The 19,879-nt window shown below is 39.9% G+C and overlaps 1 protein-coding gene across 1 annotated transcript; it reads left to right on the plus strand.

Moving 5' to 3' along the window:
- Positions 1-3,870: 3,870 nt before the first annotated feature.
- On the plus strand, positions 3,871-5,214 carry LOC145140165 (protein FAR1-RELATED SEQUENCE 5-like). Its single transcript, XM_079073749.1, has 4 exons — positions 3,871-4,503; positions 4,617-4,736; positions 4,943-5,098; positions 5,185-5,214. Exons 1-4 carry the CDS (start codon positions 3,871-3,873, stop codon positions 5,212-5,214), a joined length of 939 nt encoding a protein of 312 aa, XP_078929875.1.
- Positions 5,215-19,879: the final 14,665 nt, after the last annotated feature.

The following is a 19,879-nucleotide window of genomic DNA, read 5'->3' on the forward strand; positions in this document are numbered from 1 at the left end:
GTGACTTTAAGCCTTAGCATGGCTGAGCAAGTCTAAAACTCATAAACTCTCACTCGTTACTGACAAAAGTTCTCATATATCATGCATGGGGAGATCTTGACGTCCAAGATCCCATTTTTATGAGTCCACTCAACTAGAGACACTTAAAGGGACGGGTATTATGCTCTGGAGTTCAACAAACTCATAAAGCTTCAAGCTTTAGGACATAAACCCTAAAATGAACCACAATATGCACAAATCAAAACAATGGGAAAGCTTTGAGCTTGATACCTCCAAATGATGCACCAACCACAGGGAAACTCAGATCCAAAGCTTGGACTCCAACTCTACTCTCTTCAAAGCTCCTTCTTCACCCAAAGAATCCCACAAATATCACTCAAAAGCTTCAAATGGCCACTCAAGCTAAGAAAACCAAAATTAGGGTTTTGAGGGGAGTTGAAGACTGTAAATGGTGGGTGAAAATGAGGCCATCATGTTCCTTAAATAGGGACACACCACACAATTAGGGTTTTCACTCTGATCATAGTACACCCAGCGTACTAGGTGGCTTCTGCGTCCATAATATGCACATGAGTACGCTGAGTGTACACACGCGTACGCCCCGCGTACTCATTTGCCACCTTTTTGTCAATTAAGGGTTGGCTTTGACAATTCAATAAAAGTAAGGGTTATCGATACATCCCTTATTTCGGGGTGTTACAAATATATCAAAATTCATTTTTTTGGTACTCTTTAAACATACATTCATAATTATATTTAAAAAAAATCAAAATTTCAGTTCAGATTCACACTGTGAATCTGTTCAGATTCACATTGTGAATCTGCTCAGATTCATAGTGTGAATAATAGTAAGTCGGATTCCCATTGTGAATTCTGAAAACTAAATTATATACAGTTCAGATTCACAACGTGAATAAAATCCATTTGTTGATTTTACAAAATAATTTACGAGTAATCAAATTGTTAAAATATTATAAAACTATATGGAAATATATTTTGATTTATATGTTAATTTCACTTAATTTGTGAATGATCAAAGAGTTGAAATGGTAAGTCAGATTCACATTGTGAATGTTAAAATTAAAATATTTACAATGTGAATCTGAACTGATCGTTTTTTTTTATTTTTTATAATCCATGATGATGTTTATTATTAGAGGACACAAAATTGAGATTTTTTCTATAATTAGTTTTTTAGATAAAAATAAAATAAAATATTGAAAAAAAAACAACAAAACGAAATGAGTTTTTTTTTTCGAAAAAAAGCTTTTTTTTATATCAACATTGATTTTTATGGAAAGAGGACGAAAAATCGCTAACAACAGTATATTCATTTTTTTTTTTGATAAAAACATGGCTTAAAAAAATTAACAAAAAAAGGTGAGTTTTTTTGGTAATGATGTGGGTTTTATAATATAATTTGATATATGTGCGTCCAATATACAAGTGTACATCCATTTCGTTGGCCGTTGATCATTATGATTTCCGACGCTCACAATTAGTTTCTTGGTTCTTTGTTAATAATGATTATCTATTAAAAATTCATCATGTATGTGTGTGTGTGTCTATATATATATATATATATATATATATATATATATATATATATATACACACACACACATATATGAAAAAAGGGAATATAAGGTTGTGATGTATGTATGCTTGGGTATAGAACCCTTCAAAACTACATTGTTTTGTGGGAAAACCCACCAAATCACGTTCCCAGCTTATACGAGTTTTTTCCATGCATATCCTTTGTTTCCTTCTCTAACTCTGCTAACGATCTTCTCTATTGATTATTCATCCTAAACCCGAAACCTACTTGTAATCGTAACTCCCATCGTCTGCAATATCAAATCTCTAAGTCAAATCTCCAAATAGTTCTCTGTGTACAATCAAATTGATTTAAGGTAAAAACTCTTGTTTCCCAACTGTTGGTTAGTATGATATTTAGAAATACATATATTTACTTTTTGTTATGGTTTAATTCATTCGGCCTCAAATGCAATCATCATATATTTACTTTTTGTTTTGGTTTCATTCATTCGGCAAGTGATGTCCAACCTAGCTAGGTTGATGTGCCGAATTTTATATTCATATGGGGCGTGAGATTGGGAGTTCGATTCCCTTAAACTACCTCTTGTGGTGTCACATCTGGGGAATTTTCCCTGGAAATCCCTATATATGGGGGCTGGGTTTGCCTTGTAAAGGAGCTCGAACCCGGGGTGCTTGTTGAAATATTGCGAGTAGGCTTACACTTAATTGGTTTTCCGTTTCCAATATATATATATATATATATATATATATATATATAATAATAATAAAAAAAAATAGTTTTTATCATTATCATCACGATTCTATCAATTTTGCAATACACACACACCACATGTAGAGCCAATAATTCCAAAAGCTTCTTAAAAGTGATTTATGAGTCAAAGCTTCATAAAACCATTAAGTTTTAAATGATCTTCTTTAGCGGCTCAATGAAAAACATTTAATTCAAATACTAAAATTAGAGCTTTGTGAGTCAAAGATGGAAGAATGTATCGATTACAATAAGATGGACCATAATATTAATTTCATCTTCAAGAGAATTAATTTCAAACACTAAAATTAGAGAAAAACTAAAATACCAATCCCCTGTTATGTTTTTTTTTTGTTAAATTTGAATAAATTAATGAAAACATGAATATGATGAATCTGTAACACTTTTTTCAATTAATTTTTGTTTACTAGTTTCTCATTTGTTCAGGGTGTGTTCTAATTCCATGAAAGAAAGACAAAAACATAATCAACCCTCTATAATTGTCAATTTATCAATGTTTATACATTATGAGTTTTTACTGATGGGTGATGCATTGTGTATCTGGTACAGGATATGCAAAACACCATGAATTTAGAAGCTCAAGTAGTTGATGATCCATTACAAACAAATACAACTGAAGATGTTGATGAGGATATGAACCTTAGTAGTGATGTATATGAAAATAATGATGAAAGTATCATGGGAAAGATTTTTGATACACCTCATGATGCGTATGCATTTTATAATCGATATGATTTTTACATGGATTTGGTATACGAATTCATTGGGCTTATAAAGTTAAGACGACAAATGAGGTTTATCGTAAGATGTATGTTTGCAACAAAGAAGGTTTCAAAAGATTGAAGGCTAATAGTTCACATGGAGATGCAAAAAAACGGCGTAGAAATATAAGGACCGGGTGTAAAGCAATTGTTCATATTTCAAAATTGAAAGATGGGAAATGGTTTGTGGATGTGTTTAACGATAAACACAATCATGAGCTGAGTATTACACCGACAAAAGTAATGAAGCATCGCTCGCATGGAAAGTTACATCGTTCATTGGTGTGTAAATCTCTTATGGTGGAACTTGGCCAATCAGGGTTAAAACCTTCTCAAATCAAAAAGGATGTTAATGCAATGAAAGCTCCATTTAACATCAATGTTACTTCAAAACAATGTGTGGATATCTTATCTGAGCAACGAAGACAATACAATGGGAAGGAGTTTTATGGGCTCATCAAACATTTCCGAGATAAAACATTATTGATGTTAACCTGTATTTTGTTATTGATTTATTTGCGGATGGATCTCCTCGAAATGTTTTTTGGGCTGATGGAAGATTAAGGGATGCATATACTTAATTTGGAGATGTTGTTGTGTTTGATGTTACGTACATGACAAATAAATTTAAGATTCCATTTTCTCCCTTTGTTGGAGTGAACCATCATGGCCAATCCATACTTTTTGGTGGTACATTGCTAGAGAATAAAAAGGAAGAAACTTTCCAATGGTTATTTGAGCATTTTTTTAAAGTGCATGTTCAACAAGAGCCCATCTGCAATGATAACCGATCAAGATAAAGCTATGGGTAATGCAATCAAAAAAGTGTTTCCAAACACTCGACATCGCTATTGTGCATGGCATATTAAGAAACACGAGCTTGAACATCTTCAACCGTTGGTATCCCATTATAGTGATTTTAAAGAATCTTATAGACAATGGGTAAAAAGTGATACAATTGAAGAATTTGAAGCAAAGTGGGAAGTTATGAGTGTTAAGTATAACCTTGAAAGTAACCGTTGGATCGCCGATATGTTTAACCAACGAAAACATTGGGTTAAAGCCTACTTGAAAGATGTTTTTTTTGCTGGCATGACAACAAGCGGGCGAAGCGAGAGCATTCATTCCTTTTTTGATGGATACGTTAATTCCAAAACTATGTTAAATGAATTTGTAGTTCAATATGATAAAGCAGTTGAATCACGACGAGCCATTGAAGAAGATGAAGACTTCAAAACTATGAACTCGAAGCCAGTTCTTTCATCTGTTCATCCAATAGAAGCAAAAGTAGGTGAATGTTATACTAGGAAGATATTTGAGATTTTTAAAAAAGAATGGGTAGAAGCTACGCAAAATTTAACTAATGAGACATTAACCAAATGTACAGACGAAATCAGATACATGGTTGGACAAGTAAATGTTGACAAAGAAAATTGGAGATTTGTCAGTTATCGTTTCATGAATCAAGTGGATGTCAAATGTTCATGTGCTAAATTTGAAACATATGGCATATTATGCAATCATAGCATATATTTTCTCAAGAAGCCCTTCCCGATCATTATATTTTACGTAGGTGGACACTTGATTCTAGGTTCAGGGTGAGTGCTCGTAGCATTAGATTTGATGAGATGAATAATGAAAATGAGGTTAGTGCCTTAACCTTGTGGTACATTCGTGAAAACTGTAGTAAAGCAATTGAACGTGCAAAAAACTCCCATTCAATGCTTAAAAAATTCAATAATTTAGTTGTAAAGTTTTAAGAAGAAGAAATGATTCATAAAAAGCCAAATGGACTTGAGAATGCATCACAAGTTCTTGTACGAGCATTTCTCAAATAGATATGATGCCTCAGATGTCAATTTGGGATCTTGTTGTTCTTACTAATACAAAAGGGCGTCGTAAAAACGCAAGAAGGAATAAGTCTTCTTTAGAGTTGGTGAAGAAAAAGAGAACTTGTTCACACTCCAAAGGATTGGGTCATTATGCCACTAGTTGTCCAAGTAAAAAGGTAACTTGTAGTTTTTTTTATTTATTTTTTATTTTTTTTATGTTTCATGTTTTTGTAGTCTAACATTTGCATCTGTTTTGTATTAGGTGGAGGAGGCTTCACAAGATAAACAATGATGTTATTTTTTGAAGTTATTATAGAGGTGGAAAAGAAAAAGATAATTTGAATTCCTACTAAACTGATGAAATTCAACATATGAGACTTTAAGTTGCTATTTTTTCCTTTAAAACACTAAAATTGGTTATTTGAGACTTTGATTTTATTGCAGTAGCTATAAACTTCATATTTGAGGTCTGGAGTTGTATTCTTATTTGAATCAGTGATTTACCATAAAGGATAATGCAATGATGTTTTTAATTTGATTACTATCTTTAGTTAAAAATCATGGGTGTTCTGGTTATATTGAACCTATAATTCCAGCCACTAGCCCTTTGACCTTAGGATGGAATAATGCCAAAAAAACTAAAACACATATGAACTAATAGCTTATCAAACATAAAATGGATGGACTAAGTTCCAACTTTACTGTGACATCCCCATTTTCACGGCCAGAAAAGACCGATTTTGTTTATGCTTTATAAAAATCAGAGTACTTCTTTTAATAAAAATCTTGCGGAATTTGTTCCCAGAAAAACATGATAAATACGTTATCAAAGAATTTCCGAAGAAATGTATTTTTATTCATTTTAAAACATTTGGGATGTCATCGTTAATACATAAACATAAGCATAAACAGAACTTACATTCATTTACACTAGTAATCTACATCTCTTTTAAATCTCTCAGTGTAATGTAACTTCATATCGACACCTGTGATACAAATAAACTGAGTGGGCCAGGTTGGGAAACCTGGTGAGTACATAGGGTTTTCAACCCACAATAATATAATTATTATGTTTAAACATCAAACAATCAACCCAATTACCCATCCCCATTATCTTCTTTACTCTTAAGGATCTACCCTAAGAATCAATTATTCCTCGTTCATTCATTCCTAAGGATCATCCTAAGGAATCGGCACGAAGTCCATCATTGTCAATGACACAGCTGTCAAGCACAGCTGCTAGTTCTATCACTTAGGCGCAGCTGCCAGAATTGTGACATTCTATGTGAGGCGCAGCTACCAGTATTGTCCTTCGAGCACAACTGCTAGGGTTATCTCGTTTATTGACAGTATCGTTTTCGAGAGTCCACTCGCAATACATGTCAATGGGTTTTTAGAGTACACCGATGAACACATCGTTCACAACACCTACAGGTTGCGAGCCTGCCAGTGTTCCACTGGACTGTCTAGAATAGTCTGTGGTTGTCATCCATACTCTGCTAGATGACGGGGCCATCATTTGGGAAAGGCTTCTCACATCGTCCACTTCTCACACTTACCTCGTGGTCTATAACACCTCTCAACTCATCATCCAACTCATATTCCATCTATTACATCTACCCATGTTTTACCCAACATATTCTCGTAGATATATATATATATATATATATATATATATATATATATATATATATATATATATATACAGTTTAAATCATTTAAAACATGTAAAATCGTTCATCCAGCATAGATAGCAAATATACAAATAATATGCACACATAGCACGTAATTTATTTAAAATACTTCATATCTATGTGTAAGATGAAAGTAACTATGCACTCACTTGAAAAGGTGGTGAATCCGAACTCAGACAGCGCTTCGCTTCTTAAAAATAATTTCCTTCGACGAAACCTAGTATTATTACCACTAGAGTTTAGTCTATTATTCGTCGAGACTAATTAATAGTCTAGCTATTATTACTATTATATAAGCGTTAAACAATACTTATATAACCCATAATAATAGCCCAAGTACTTATTATAAGTTCCTAATAACGTTACTATAATTAAATAAACGATATATTAAAAATAGCGTAGGCGTAGCTCACTTACAGCGGGTTTTATAGAAAACCGGGCTTTGCTTGGACCAGCGTTCCCGAGCCGAAAAACTCTTCTTCTCGGAGCCGTCAAGCACTCCAGGGCTTCCGCCTCGTGCTAGGGAGGTTCCCTAGGCTTTTCGGGGGGTTTCGGGGCTAGAGAGAGGTTCTAGAGAGAGAGTAAAGAGAAGAAAGAATGGGAAATGTGTGAAGAAAATGAGGGTGGGAGAGGTTCTATTTATAGGGTGAAAAATGGCTGAACTTGGTGCTACATGTCACCATCTAGTGGCAAGACTTGGGGAGAAAGCAATGGCCAAGATTGTGCCACATCACCCATTTTCGCACAGCACACTTCCGACTTCTAAAATCCGTAACTTTCACATACGACCTCCATTTTTTACGTTCTCTATATCCACGCGTAGGTAAAAATAATATCTACAACTTTCATTTTGACTCCGTCGGCTAATTCTTGACCGATCTTAAATTTAACAGTACGAGGAGATTATACTGTTAAATGTCCGCGTAAAATTCATAACTTCTACATACTGACTCCGTTTTCATCTGTCTTTTTACCGTTGAGTTCCTATTAATGAGATCTTCAATTCTCCTTTAGGTCGCGTAGGCCAAAAACCGCTCGATCTAAAATTCGAGTTTCGGGTCGTGCACTGCTATGCCAAATCTTAGAAAATTCATAACTTCCTCATACAAAGTCAGATTTGGGCGTACTTTTTTTGTATGTTCTCGATTTAACGTTTTCTACGACTTTCGTTTAGATCACTAAGGCTAAAAGTCGATCTATCGTAAATTCACTATTTACGTTTCCCGGTGCCGTGCCGGTTCTACCGTAAAACTTCGACGGGTCATAACTTCTTCGTTATAACTCGGATTTCGGCGTTCTTTATATGTACGGAAACCTTGAGACGTATTCTACAACTTGGTTAAGATTATTTATTCTAAATAATCTTTTGTCGAAAATTCGTTTTCGACCCCTATTATCTCTAAATTGACTAGCCCGGATCTACGGGCGTTACATTTACCAACATCGAGGGTTAGAAACAATTAAATTTCAGTGAATTAATGTTGAATACTTATGTACTTCTACAATTATAAGAAAAATATTGAGATAACAATGTACTTTCAAGACATCAAATATCCTCATAGTATTGTCAATGAGAGATCAGAATTCAATTCAGTTTTTGAACATGATGTCACTTGTTTGCTATTCCAGACTTACAAACAGCCACAGAAAAAAAAAGTAGAAATAATGAACCAAGTTTTATTGAAGTATTAAAACAAATTACAAAAGTGAATGTACAAATTCGCTAAGCACTATAAGCATTTCTAGGAATGCAGTAGATGTCCTGCCAAAATCACAATTTAGATGGAACTTTTGATCTTCTATTTTCTCTTTTTCGAAGAATTCTGATGTGTATGTGGGTTTTTTCGTTATAGAGACAATGTTATACCTGCAAGAAATTTTTTATCATAAGCCCGTCTACTAATTGGTTTAATAATCTACAATTCATTACTGCTTATTCACTCCTTATGTAGAGGATGCCAAGGACTTCAGATTGATACATTCAATCGCTAACTAGTACAAAAAATGAAGAGGAAGAAAAAGAATAAATAGTATGTCTTTTTTTAGATACACATGAGGTTATGTAAAGATACAAGTGAATGTTTCATATCTAACCAAGACTTGTTAAAGCAAACCCACGAACGGTTGAACAATATAAACTCATCTAACGACTTGTCTCTTTGACATATCATCGAGCACTTCTAGTGCACTCGATAGATCATCATGTTTTCTAAAGATACTGAAAGCAAATAATGAAAATTCCCTATGAAAATGTTTGCTAATAGATTAGACTTAAATTTCCTAACTTCCCTGTTCAATATCTTCGAATCCAAAAAAGAACCAAGAGGATTCAAATATTCTCTAATTTTTGTTATCAGTCAATGCCCAAACTGACCCCACTGTTAAGATTTATGGAGTCTTGAACAAATTGACAAGTTCCTACGAGTTCAAGGGCCATAAATATAACTTGACAAATTAAACAATTGAATTGTTTAATATTTGTTTATTGGACGGTGAGTGGACGGCAAAAGTATTAATTGTTTAATGGAATCCATGTGCAATTTTGTTTCGGCCGTAACATGTGAATGGAAGAAAATTCAAATGGTGGCTGGTCAAACAAAACGGCTCCTCTCTCAGTATATATATGTGCGATGTAACTCTTTGTATTTGTGCCGAGTGATATTACCATTTGTAATCTTATAGTGAGTTAATATAAAATCTAGTTGCGCCCGTGGACGTAGGATTTACACCGAATCCGAACCACGTAAAATCCTTGTGTTCCTTCTTGCTTTATTTCCTTCGTGTGTTTGTGTGTGTGATAGTGTTTCCGCTGCATGTACCCGATCCGATTCCTAACAACTGGTATCAGAGCATGGTTAGCGAGGTTTGGAGGGTACGATTGTTTTTTTATCACGCACGAGTGTACCTGATTTGTATCTTGTTTGTCATAATGGCTGAAGACAAGGTGGTAATCGAAAAGTTCAACGGTTCTGATTTTAGCTGGTGGAAAATGCAATTAGAAGCATTGCTATGTCAGAAAGACTTGGACGTGGTACTCGGAGACAAACCGGAGAAAATTGAAAAAGCTGCTGAAGATGCGTGGAACTCAAAGGACAAGAAAGCCAAGGCGGTTATTACATTGTCGTTGACGAAGAGCGTTGCTTTCAACATCATGAATGAAACCACGGCGCGTGGTATGATGGAGGCTCTGTCAAATATGTATGAGAAACCATCGGCGGCTAACAAGGTGTTCTTGATGAAGGAGCTGTTCACTACAAGGATGAATGAGGAAGGCTCAGTTACGGTTCACATTAACAATCTAAATTCAATTCTGTCCAGATTATCATCTGTGGGAATTAAATTTGATAATGAGACTCAAGTTTCGCTGCTACTAGCTTCTCTACCTGATAGCTGGTCCGGAACAGTTACTGCTGTTACGAGTTCCGTGGGGACCAGTGGTATGACTTTTGAAGGGGTTAGAGATTTGGTTCTAGGCGAGGATATCAGACGCAAGAATCAAGGTGGATCTTCCTCTTCTGATTTATTAAATGTCGGAAGAGGTAGAGGGAATAGCAGGAGCAGTGGGAGTCGGGGAAAAAGTTCTTCTAGAACTTTGAAGAATGTGAAATGTTGGAACTGTCAAGAAGTGGGACATGTTAAGAGTCAATGTCCAAAGAAAGAATTGAACATTGCTGGTGCTGAGAGTGTGTCTGAGGATGATGCATTGATACTCAGTATGGAAAGTTCTGTAGACTCTTGGGTCATGGATTCAGGGGCTTCGTTTCACGCCATGGACAACGGGGAAACGATGGTGAATCTAAAAGAAGGAGATTTTGGAAAGGTACGTTTGGCAAATGATGAGATGCTTCAGGTAACGGGCATGGGAGATATTGATCTAGTTACTTCATTAGGAACTACATGGAGCCTGAAGAATGTCAGGGTTATTCCGGAGCTGAAGAAAAAATTGATTTCTGTTGGTCAGCTGGATAAACAAGGACTGGAAGTAAGGTTTGGTGGTGGTAAATGGATGGTGGTCAATGGTAATTCGGTGATTGCTCAAGGTTTGAAGCGTGGGTCATTATATATGGTTGAGGTACCTGCTGAGGGAAGTATGACCGTCCCTGTTAAGCAAGACAAAATCTGGTTCGCTAAATCTACGGCTAAGAGAGTTCATTTTGCAAACATGAATTCTGGAGCCAAAGAGATGTTAGCTGAACGAGTTCGAAAGTCTAAACCATTCAGGGGATTCTGTGACAGTGGGAGCACGGGACGTGTTTCGGGTACAGTTACAAAGAGTCGTTGGGTTTTGAAGACTAAGACTGAAAAATTCTCTCCTGTTGAATGTTTTCAAAGTTAGGAGAGTGTTAGTGGTCCTCGGTGTATCTCTGGATCCGGTGGAGTGTCCAAACCAGTTGAGACAGAGGATGAGTCGGTGGTGGGATTAGCCACGGCTGAGTTGGAGCTAGTGGGAGCTTCAACTGGCCCTTCTAGTAATTGATGATGAGGGGCGGCTGCAACTAGAGAAATCAGACTAAGTTTTAGCTTGTTCATTGGAACTGGAAGCCTAAAAGGACTTGGTTGTTTTTTAAGATTACTGGAATAATTGAGAGTTGAATGGCGGAGAAAAGCTAAAGTTGTTCAAGCCTCCAAGTGGGAGATTGTTAAGATTTATGGAGTCTTGAACAAATTGACAAGTTCCTAAGAGTTCAAGGGCCATAAATGTAACTTGACAAATTAAACAATTGAATTGTTTAATATTTGTTTATTGGACGGTGAGTGGACGGCAAAAGTATTAATTGTTTAATGGAATCCATGTGCAATTTTGTTTCGGCCGTAACATGTGAATGGAAGAAAATTCAAATGGTGGCTGGTCAAACAAAACGGCTCCTCTCTCAGTATATATATGTGCGATGTAACTCTTTGTATTTGTGCCGAGTGATATTACCATTTGTAATCTTATAGTGAGTTAATATAAAATCTAGTTGCGCCTGTGGACGTAGGATTTACACCGAATCCGAACCACGTAAAATCCTTGTGTTCCTTCTTGCTTTATTTCCTTCGTGTGTTTGTGTGTGTGATAGTGTTTCCGCTGCATGTACCCGATCCGATTCCTAACACCCACTGCACGGGAATTTGGAAATAGATGCAGGTCAAAGAGAAAGCTAGAAGAAAAAAGATGATGTCAAATTCGAACCAAGTGGTTATTTTATTGAAATCGAAAAGTGGGGGCACCGAATAGCAGGTCATACAAAACACAATGATCAACAAGTCTTGACGAAAGGTATAAGAAAAGAGAGAAAATTAGCAGGTAGGGAAGAACGGAAGAAAAAAACAACGTAATCAAATTCACAGTAGGTAGTATCTTTTATGGGAATTAAACAACAGGTGAATCAAATAAGGTATCTATAATTAAAAAATATGTAATTTTAAACAAACCGTATAATAGGGGAACGAGATTCGATAGACTCATCGCAAAACAGTGTAGTTTTGAAGGGTTCTATACCCAAGCATACATACATCACAGCCTTATATTCCCTTTTGCCTATATATATATATATATATATATATATATATATATATATATATATATATATATATAAGATCAAATGAGAACCCCAAAAGGTTAAGAACCATTTAAGAACCACTTCATTAAGGGTGTTTTGGTCAATCTATATTTTTTCTTATCATTTAACATCAGATTTATACATTTTCACCAAACACTCTCTCATAAGATTTCAAATTCTCTCAACTTTCAAACACTTCTTTCTCTTACAACATCCACCACAACTTCGGTGACTGTACAACACCGCCGCCACCAACCTCCGACGATTATACACCACTGCCACCTACCATCTTCGTCATGCTGTTGTCTCCTGCCACCGGATAAACTCATTATCACCATCTTTACGTCCTTCTCCAGCAACTTCCAACAGACCTGAAGGATTCCGGTGGTTTTTTTCATTTTAAGTGGCGTTCTTAGTCCAGATCTGTCTAAATCCAATCAGATCTAGAATATTTATCTTCAGATCTAGAACATTTGCCTTCAGATATGCTTTTATCGCCCTCACCGAAACCTCTTGCCATCGACGTTGATCTCGGAACCACCGGCCGCCAACCTTCAAATCTGGAGTCGCTAACTTCAGATCTAGAACATCTGCATTCAGATCTGCCCTCATCGTCGACATCATCTTTCTATTACTTCAGATCTGTGAGTTTTGCTTCATTTCCGACCACCTTCCGACCTCTAACCTCTCCAAAGCACCAGAAAACGTCATGTCGTCTCCCTCAACCTTTTATATCTAAAGCCAAAGATGCCAGAAAAGTCACCAACCATCATTAACCTTTTAGATCTGAAGCAAAAACGTACTAATTTCTCAGATTTGGTTAGATCTAGTTAAATCTGATGTGTTTGGTGTAATTTCAGGCATAGACCTTGTGTGTATGAAACATTTCATGGTGGCCACCGATGGTACCACCACCGTATCATATCTCTTCCACCATCACCATCTCCTCGCCTCAGATTGCGGGAAAACTCATCAACAACCATCAACATTTTTGATCTGATGTCAAAAGTTTCTTATATCTGGTTAGATCTGCCCTGATCTTGAATATCCGGAGACTTTAAGGAACATGACAATCTCAGATCTGTAAATCACATCAGATCTAAAAACAATATTCATACAAGGTGTTTGATGAAATGCTTCAACGAGATTTGTAAGTTTTTAATCTATGAATAAGTGTTTAAAATTTTGTATTAAGGTGTGAATTAGTGTTTGAAGTGTGTATTATACTATAAATTCTGATTTTTTAGGCATTAAGTTGTGAAATTGTTTGCAATATTTAATTAAGCTTTAAATTAGCATCTGAAATGTTTTATTAAACTGTGAATTTTGATTTTTTTTTATTCATATCTGAATCTTATACATGTAAATGAGATGTGATTGTAATGTATTAAACTAAAAATTTTGTATATTAACCTGTGAATTTTATTAACATCTTATTATAATAAATTCACATTTTAATACACATAAATGCCTCAAGATATGAAGGTATAAATATATGTTTTAAGTTGATAATATGACTGTGAATATATAAATTTTGTGTATTAAGCTGTGAATTTATTGTATTAAACTATCACTTTTGTGTATTAAATTGTGAATTAATTGTATTAAACTGTGAATTTTTTATTTGAGGTTATAAATATAAGTTTTAAGCTAAGAATATATAACATTTATGTATATTAAATTATGAATTTGTTATATTAAGTTGTGAATTTTGTATATTAAACTGTAATTTATTGTATTAAGTTGTGAATTGATTATATTAAGTATAATTTTGTATTGGAACATTAATGATTTATGTATGAATTTTTATTTTAATTTTCTTGTGAATATATTTATTTTTGTGTTATATAAGTATGTAACACCCAATAATTTCAAACAAATTTAAACTTTTAAAACATGTCAAGTTCATCAAAACATTACAAATTTGTTTTCAAAATATTATTTATCAGAGTATTCCCAGAAACATAAACATAATATGAGGAGCTGTACGATCATGCCTTCGCCTTGCCGCGATCCCCTGATGTACCTGAAACAATAAACTGAAACTGTAAGCCCGAAAGCTTAGTGAGTTACCCCCAAAATACAGATACACATACAGTCCACCTAACTATATCAGTAATAACATATCATAATAAAATGAAACAACATACAATGGGTCCACAGCTTTACGAGCTCAATTACCCCTGGGCTCTCAGTACGAGTCTAGAATGCCTACCGGGCCCTCAGCTCGTATCTGGAATGCCATCGAGCCCTCAGTACGAGTCTGGAATGCCTACCGGGCCCTCAACTCGTATCTGGAATGCTCTCGAGTCCTCAGTATGAGTCTGGAACGCCTTGCCTGGCCCTCAGCCTTGCCTGGAGCAGTACAACCTCAACCCATCCCACATAACATGTAACATATAACATAACTACTGAGCATGCAATAATCATATAACATCATAGGTAGTCCTACAGATCTACCTAACTGGAATAACCACTAACATGCAACACTAACTCATACTCAACATCTAACACTGATAAGATAACATATCCAATGGGCCGGCCTTGGTGCCTTAGACCCCTTAGTATAGTGAGGATAACTCACCTTGCAACTGTCGTCTAAAACTAGAAAGCTCAACTCCCGGATCACCAACACGAGCTCCACCACCTTCCAGAGAGTGACAACTGATGAATCTCTTAGCTTCCCACGAGTTCCTAGCCTTGATTTCCTTGCTTCCCCAAGTGTTTCCTTCTCCAAAGTTCCTCCTCCAAGCTTGAACACACCAAAGAACACACACACACGATTTAGGGTTTGAGAGGGACAAGGGGCAGTAAAGGGGAGGCTGGGGGAGGCCAATGATTCTTTAAATAGGGTGCAAAACCCTGAGATTTAGGGTTTCATCTGCCAGCTCCTACTCGTCGAGTCCCTTCTTGGACTCGGCGAGTAGGTCATTAAAATACGTGGACCAACCCGCTGCTACTCGACGAGTAGGGCAATCAACTCGTCGAGTAGCCCTTGAAATCAAGAACTCACACATTAAATCAATACCTGAGAATCGGGGCGTTATAATTCTCCCCCACTTGAATTAGACTTCGTCCTCGAAGTCTGGTGCAGCGAATAACTCTGGGTAATGCTCCCACATTTCAGCCTCCGTCTCCCACGTCCACTCGGACCCCCTCCGATGCTCCCACTGTACTTTCACCAAAGGTATCTCCTTATTTCTCAGAATCTTCATCTTTTTCTCCAGTATGGCCACATGCCTCTCTACGTAATTCAGGCATTCATCAACCTGAATATCATCCAGCGGCACCACCTCCTCTTGATCCATAATGCACTTTCGCAGCTGCGAAACGTGGAAAGTGCTGTGTATCCGACTAAGCTCCTCCGGCAGCTCTAGCCTGTAAGCCACCTTGCCAACCCTGGCAATGATCCTGAATGGCCCAATATATCGGGGAACCAATTTTCCCCTCTTCCTGAAGCGGATCACGCCTTTCCAGGGCGAGACCTTCAGGAGTACCATGTCACCGACCTGAAACTCTAACTCGGAGCGGCGCCGGTCGGCGTAACTCTTCTGCCGACTCTGAGCGGTCTGCAGTCGCTGCCTAATCTGCTGAATCTTCTCGGTATTCTGCAAGACCACCTCCGTCCGACCCATGACCCTGTGACCAACCTCACCCCAACAAACCGGGGTACGACATCTCCGCCCGTACAACAGCTCAAATAGCGGGGCGCCAAGGCTAGAATGATAGCTGTTGTTGTAGGCGAACTCCGCAAGCAGTAGGTGAGAATCCCAACTCCCACCGAAATCAATGACACACGCACTCAACATGTCCTCGAGGGTCTGAATAGTCCGCTCGCTCTGACCGTCTGTCTGCGGGTGGAATGTTGTGCTGAAGTGTAACCGCGTGCCCAGCTCCTCATGGAACTTTTGCCAGAAGCGGGAGGTAAACCTGACATCCCGATCAGAGACAATGGAAACGGGAACCCCATGGTGAGACACGATCTCACGAACGTACACTTCGGCCAATTTCTCGGCCGATGAGCTCTCCCGTATAACCAAGAAATGGGCACTCTTGGTCAATCGATCCACGATGAACCATATAGCATCAAACCCCTTTATCGTCCTCGACAACTGGGTAATAAAATCCATCGTGATCTGTTCCCATTTCCACATGGGAATCTCCAGGGGCTGTAGCTTGCCATGCGGCTTCCGATGCTCGGCCTTGACCATCCTACAGGTCAAGCACCTCTCGACGTACCAAGCGATTTCTCGCTTCATGCACGGCCACCAATAGCTCAAACTCAAATCCCGGTACATCTTGGTGGCCCCCGGGTGAATAGAGAAATGAGACTTATGAGCCTCCTCCATAACCGTCTGCCTAACCCCACCAGACATCGGAACCCAAACCCGACCGCATCGGGTCAATAGTCCCCGACTATCCTGCACGAACCGGGTATTCTCACCCTTGATCCTCTCCAGCTTCCAATTCTCCGGTCGCATGCCCTCTACCTGGGCATCTCTGATCAAACTCACAAGTGGAGAATCCACCGCTATCCTCATACATACCGCGGGGGTGGAAGACCCAGCTGACTTGCGGCTCAAAGCATCCGCAACCACATTCTCTTTACCAGGGTGGTAAAGGATCTCGCAATCGTCGTCCTTGACTACATCCAGCCACCTGCGCTGCCTCATGTTCAGGTTCGGCTGATCCATGATATGTCTCAAGCTCTTGTGATCCGTGTAAATGGTACATCGGACCCCATAGAGGTAATGTCTCCATATCTTGAGGGAGAACACCACCGCCCCCAGCTCCCAGTCATGCGTAGGGTATCTCGTCTCATGCGGCTTCAGCTGCCGCGATGCATAGGCTATCACTCGTCCTCTCTGCATGAGGACCGCCCCTAAACCTGTGATGGATGCATCACAGAACACTACAAAATCCTCGACTCCTTCCGGAAGAGTCAAGACTGGTGCCTCACACAAACGCTGATGGAGGGTCTCAAACGCCCTCTGCTACTCGGGGCCCCACCGAAAATCCACCCCCTTCCTCGTCAGACGAGTGAGGGGTACTGCAATCTTGGAGAAATCCCGTATGAACCTCCGGTAGTACCCTGCCAATCCCAGAAAACTCCTAATATCTGAGGGAGATTTCGGAATCTCCCACTGCATAACCGCCTCGATTTTGGCCGGATCTGACCCTGACCTGATGACACCCAGACCTCAAGTCTATCTTGGAAAACCAAGATGCGCCCTGCAACTGATCGAAGAGATCGTCTATCCTCGGGAGTGGGTAACGGTTCTTCACCGTTAACTTATTCAACTCCCGGTAATCAATGCACATCCGGTGCGAACCGTCCTTCTTCCAGACAAAAATAATCGGCGCTCCCCATGGGGAACTGCTAGGTCGAATGAACTGCTTGCCCAGCAGTTCCTGTAGCTGCGACGACAGCTCCTGCATCTCTGGTGGTGCCAATCGGTACGGTGCCTTAGCGATAGGGGCCGCACCTGGCACCAGGTCGATCCTGAACTCGACCTGCCTCTCCGGAGGTATCCCTGGCAACTCCTCCGGAAACACATCTACAAACTCCCTGACCACCGATACATCGGAAACCAAAATCTGATCCCTGACTCGCGTATCTACCACATACGCTAGATAACCCGCACACCCGTGCTGAATGTACTGCCGAGCCCTGGCAGCTAAGCAAAACCCTGATCCCACTCTGGTGCCCTCGCCATATACAATCAGTTCTCCCCCACTTGGGGTTCGAACTACCACTCGCTGGCCCTCGCAACCAATCATAGCACCGAACCGACTGAGCCAATCCATGCCTACAATCACGCACACCTCCCCCATGGGGATCAGAATCAAATCTATCGGAAAGGACACCCCGAAAATCTCCAAGTCACACCCTCGATAAACTGAAGAAGCAGAGACCCCGTTTTCGTTGGCGATAGAAACTCGCAACGGACACTCTAGCTCGCCTACTGGCACTCTGAACTCCCTACTAAAAGTCTGAAATACAAAAGACCGACTCGCCCCCGAGTCGAACAAAACCAAAGCAGGCAAGGAGTTCACTAGAAACGTACCTAAGCACATGTACAACAGATAAGCATACAACAGATATAGTAAATGAGATAAAGGATAGAAACATACCAGCAACCACATCCGGTGCTGCCTTGGCCTCCTCGGCCGTAAGCTGAAATGTGTGTCCCTGAGCCTTCGGAGGCTCTGCTCTGCCCTGCCTCCCATCGGTAATCCTCAACGTAGCCGGCGCAGGAGCCTGTGCCGGCTTGGCGGCAAGTAGTGGACAGTTGGCCCTCATGTGGCCAACCTGATCGCAGTGATGACATAACCTCATACCCTGAACTGGGGCGGCCTGGCGACAGTCCTTCGCGTAATGCCCCTCCTTGCCACACCTGTGGCACCCACTACCAACTCAACACACACCAGAATGATCCTTGCCACACTTCCCACAAGTGCGGCTCTGCTGACCCCCAGTCCTAGTATCAGCGGTCTTAGACCGCTTCGGCGCCTGCTGAGAATGTGTCGGGGCCTGCCGCTGCTCTCTCAACTGCTGCTCAATCTCCAACTCACGCCGTCTGGCGGCCTCCTGCAACTCTAGAAGAGTATCACATCGCTGGGTAGACACAAACTGACGGATATCCGTCTTGAGCATGCTCAGATAACGGGTCATCTGAGCCTGCTCTGAAGCAAACTCCGGGAAAAACATAGCCCTCTCAGTGAACATCCGGGTGATCTCCGTCACCGACTCTCCATCCTGTCTCAAACTCATAAACTCATGTGCCAAACGTTCCCGCTCAACCCGCGAAGTGTAGCGGGCGCGGAACATGTCCCTGAACTGCTCCCAAGTAACAACAGCTCTCTGATCATCAGTGTACGACCCAGTCGCAAGTCTCCACCAATCCTTGGCCCCAGACCTAAGCAGGTTCAGAGCACACCTGACCTTCTGGTCAGCAGGACACGAGCAGGTGAAGAAATACCCCTCCACATCTGAAATCCATCTTATAGCCTTGATGGGATCCTGCGTCCCATCAAAAGTAGGGGGCTTCGTGTTATCGAAGTCGCTGTAATGAAAACCTCTACCAACTCCTCCCCATGCCGCTGATACAGCTGATGCAGCTGTTGCGGCGGCTGTCTCTGCAAGGGCTGCGTAGCGCTCATCAAAATACTCCACCATGGCGGTCTTAATCGACCCGAATATCTCCGGTAACTGAGCCCGGAATGCAGCAGCAACCTCATCATGCAGGATCTCTCGAATCCTAGCATCCAACTCCTCTGTACCCATCTGCACCACCGGTTCAGGTGCTGTCGGCCCCTCCTGGCCTCTGTCCCCTGATCCTGATCCCGAACCGGATCCAGCCACGAAGCGCCTCGTCATCACCATTCTGAAACATACCACAAGATATCAGATAATCCATATAAATAATTGGGAGCCAACTCCCTACTAACCCTAGGGGTTGTGACTTCCTTGCTACGCGTATGGGTCCTGTGCTTTCAGTAGTATGGGCCCCTACTACCTTCCACACCTACCCACATTTGTCTCAAGTATCACCGCAACGCCCTAACTAAATACACAACATGTCGAGTGCTCAATCCTCACTCCTAGAGGAATGCTAAATATTTCATAACTGGCCTACCGGCCTCTCACATAACCCACATATCCATGAAACTTCCACCAACCCTGCAGTACTAGTGTGTGCTAGCCACACATAATGCT

Source organism: Lactuca virosa, chromosome 9 (genome assembly GCF_052849685.1).
Source record: "Lactuca virosa cultivar CGN04683 chromosome 9, Lactuca_virosa_CGN04683_v6, whole genome shotgun sequence".
Lineage (NCBI taxonomy): Eukaryota > Viridiplantae > Streptophyta > Magnoliopsida > Asterales > Asteraceae > Lactuca > Lactuca virosa.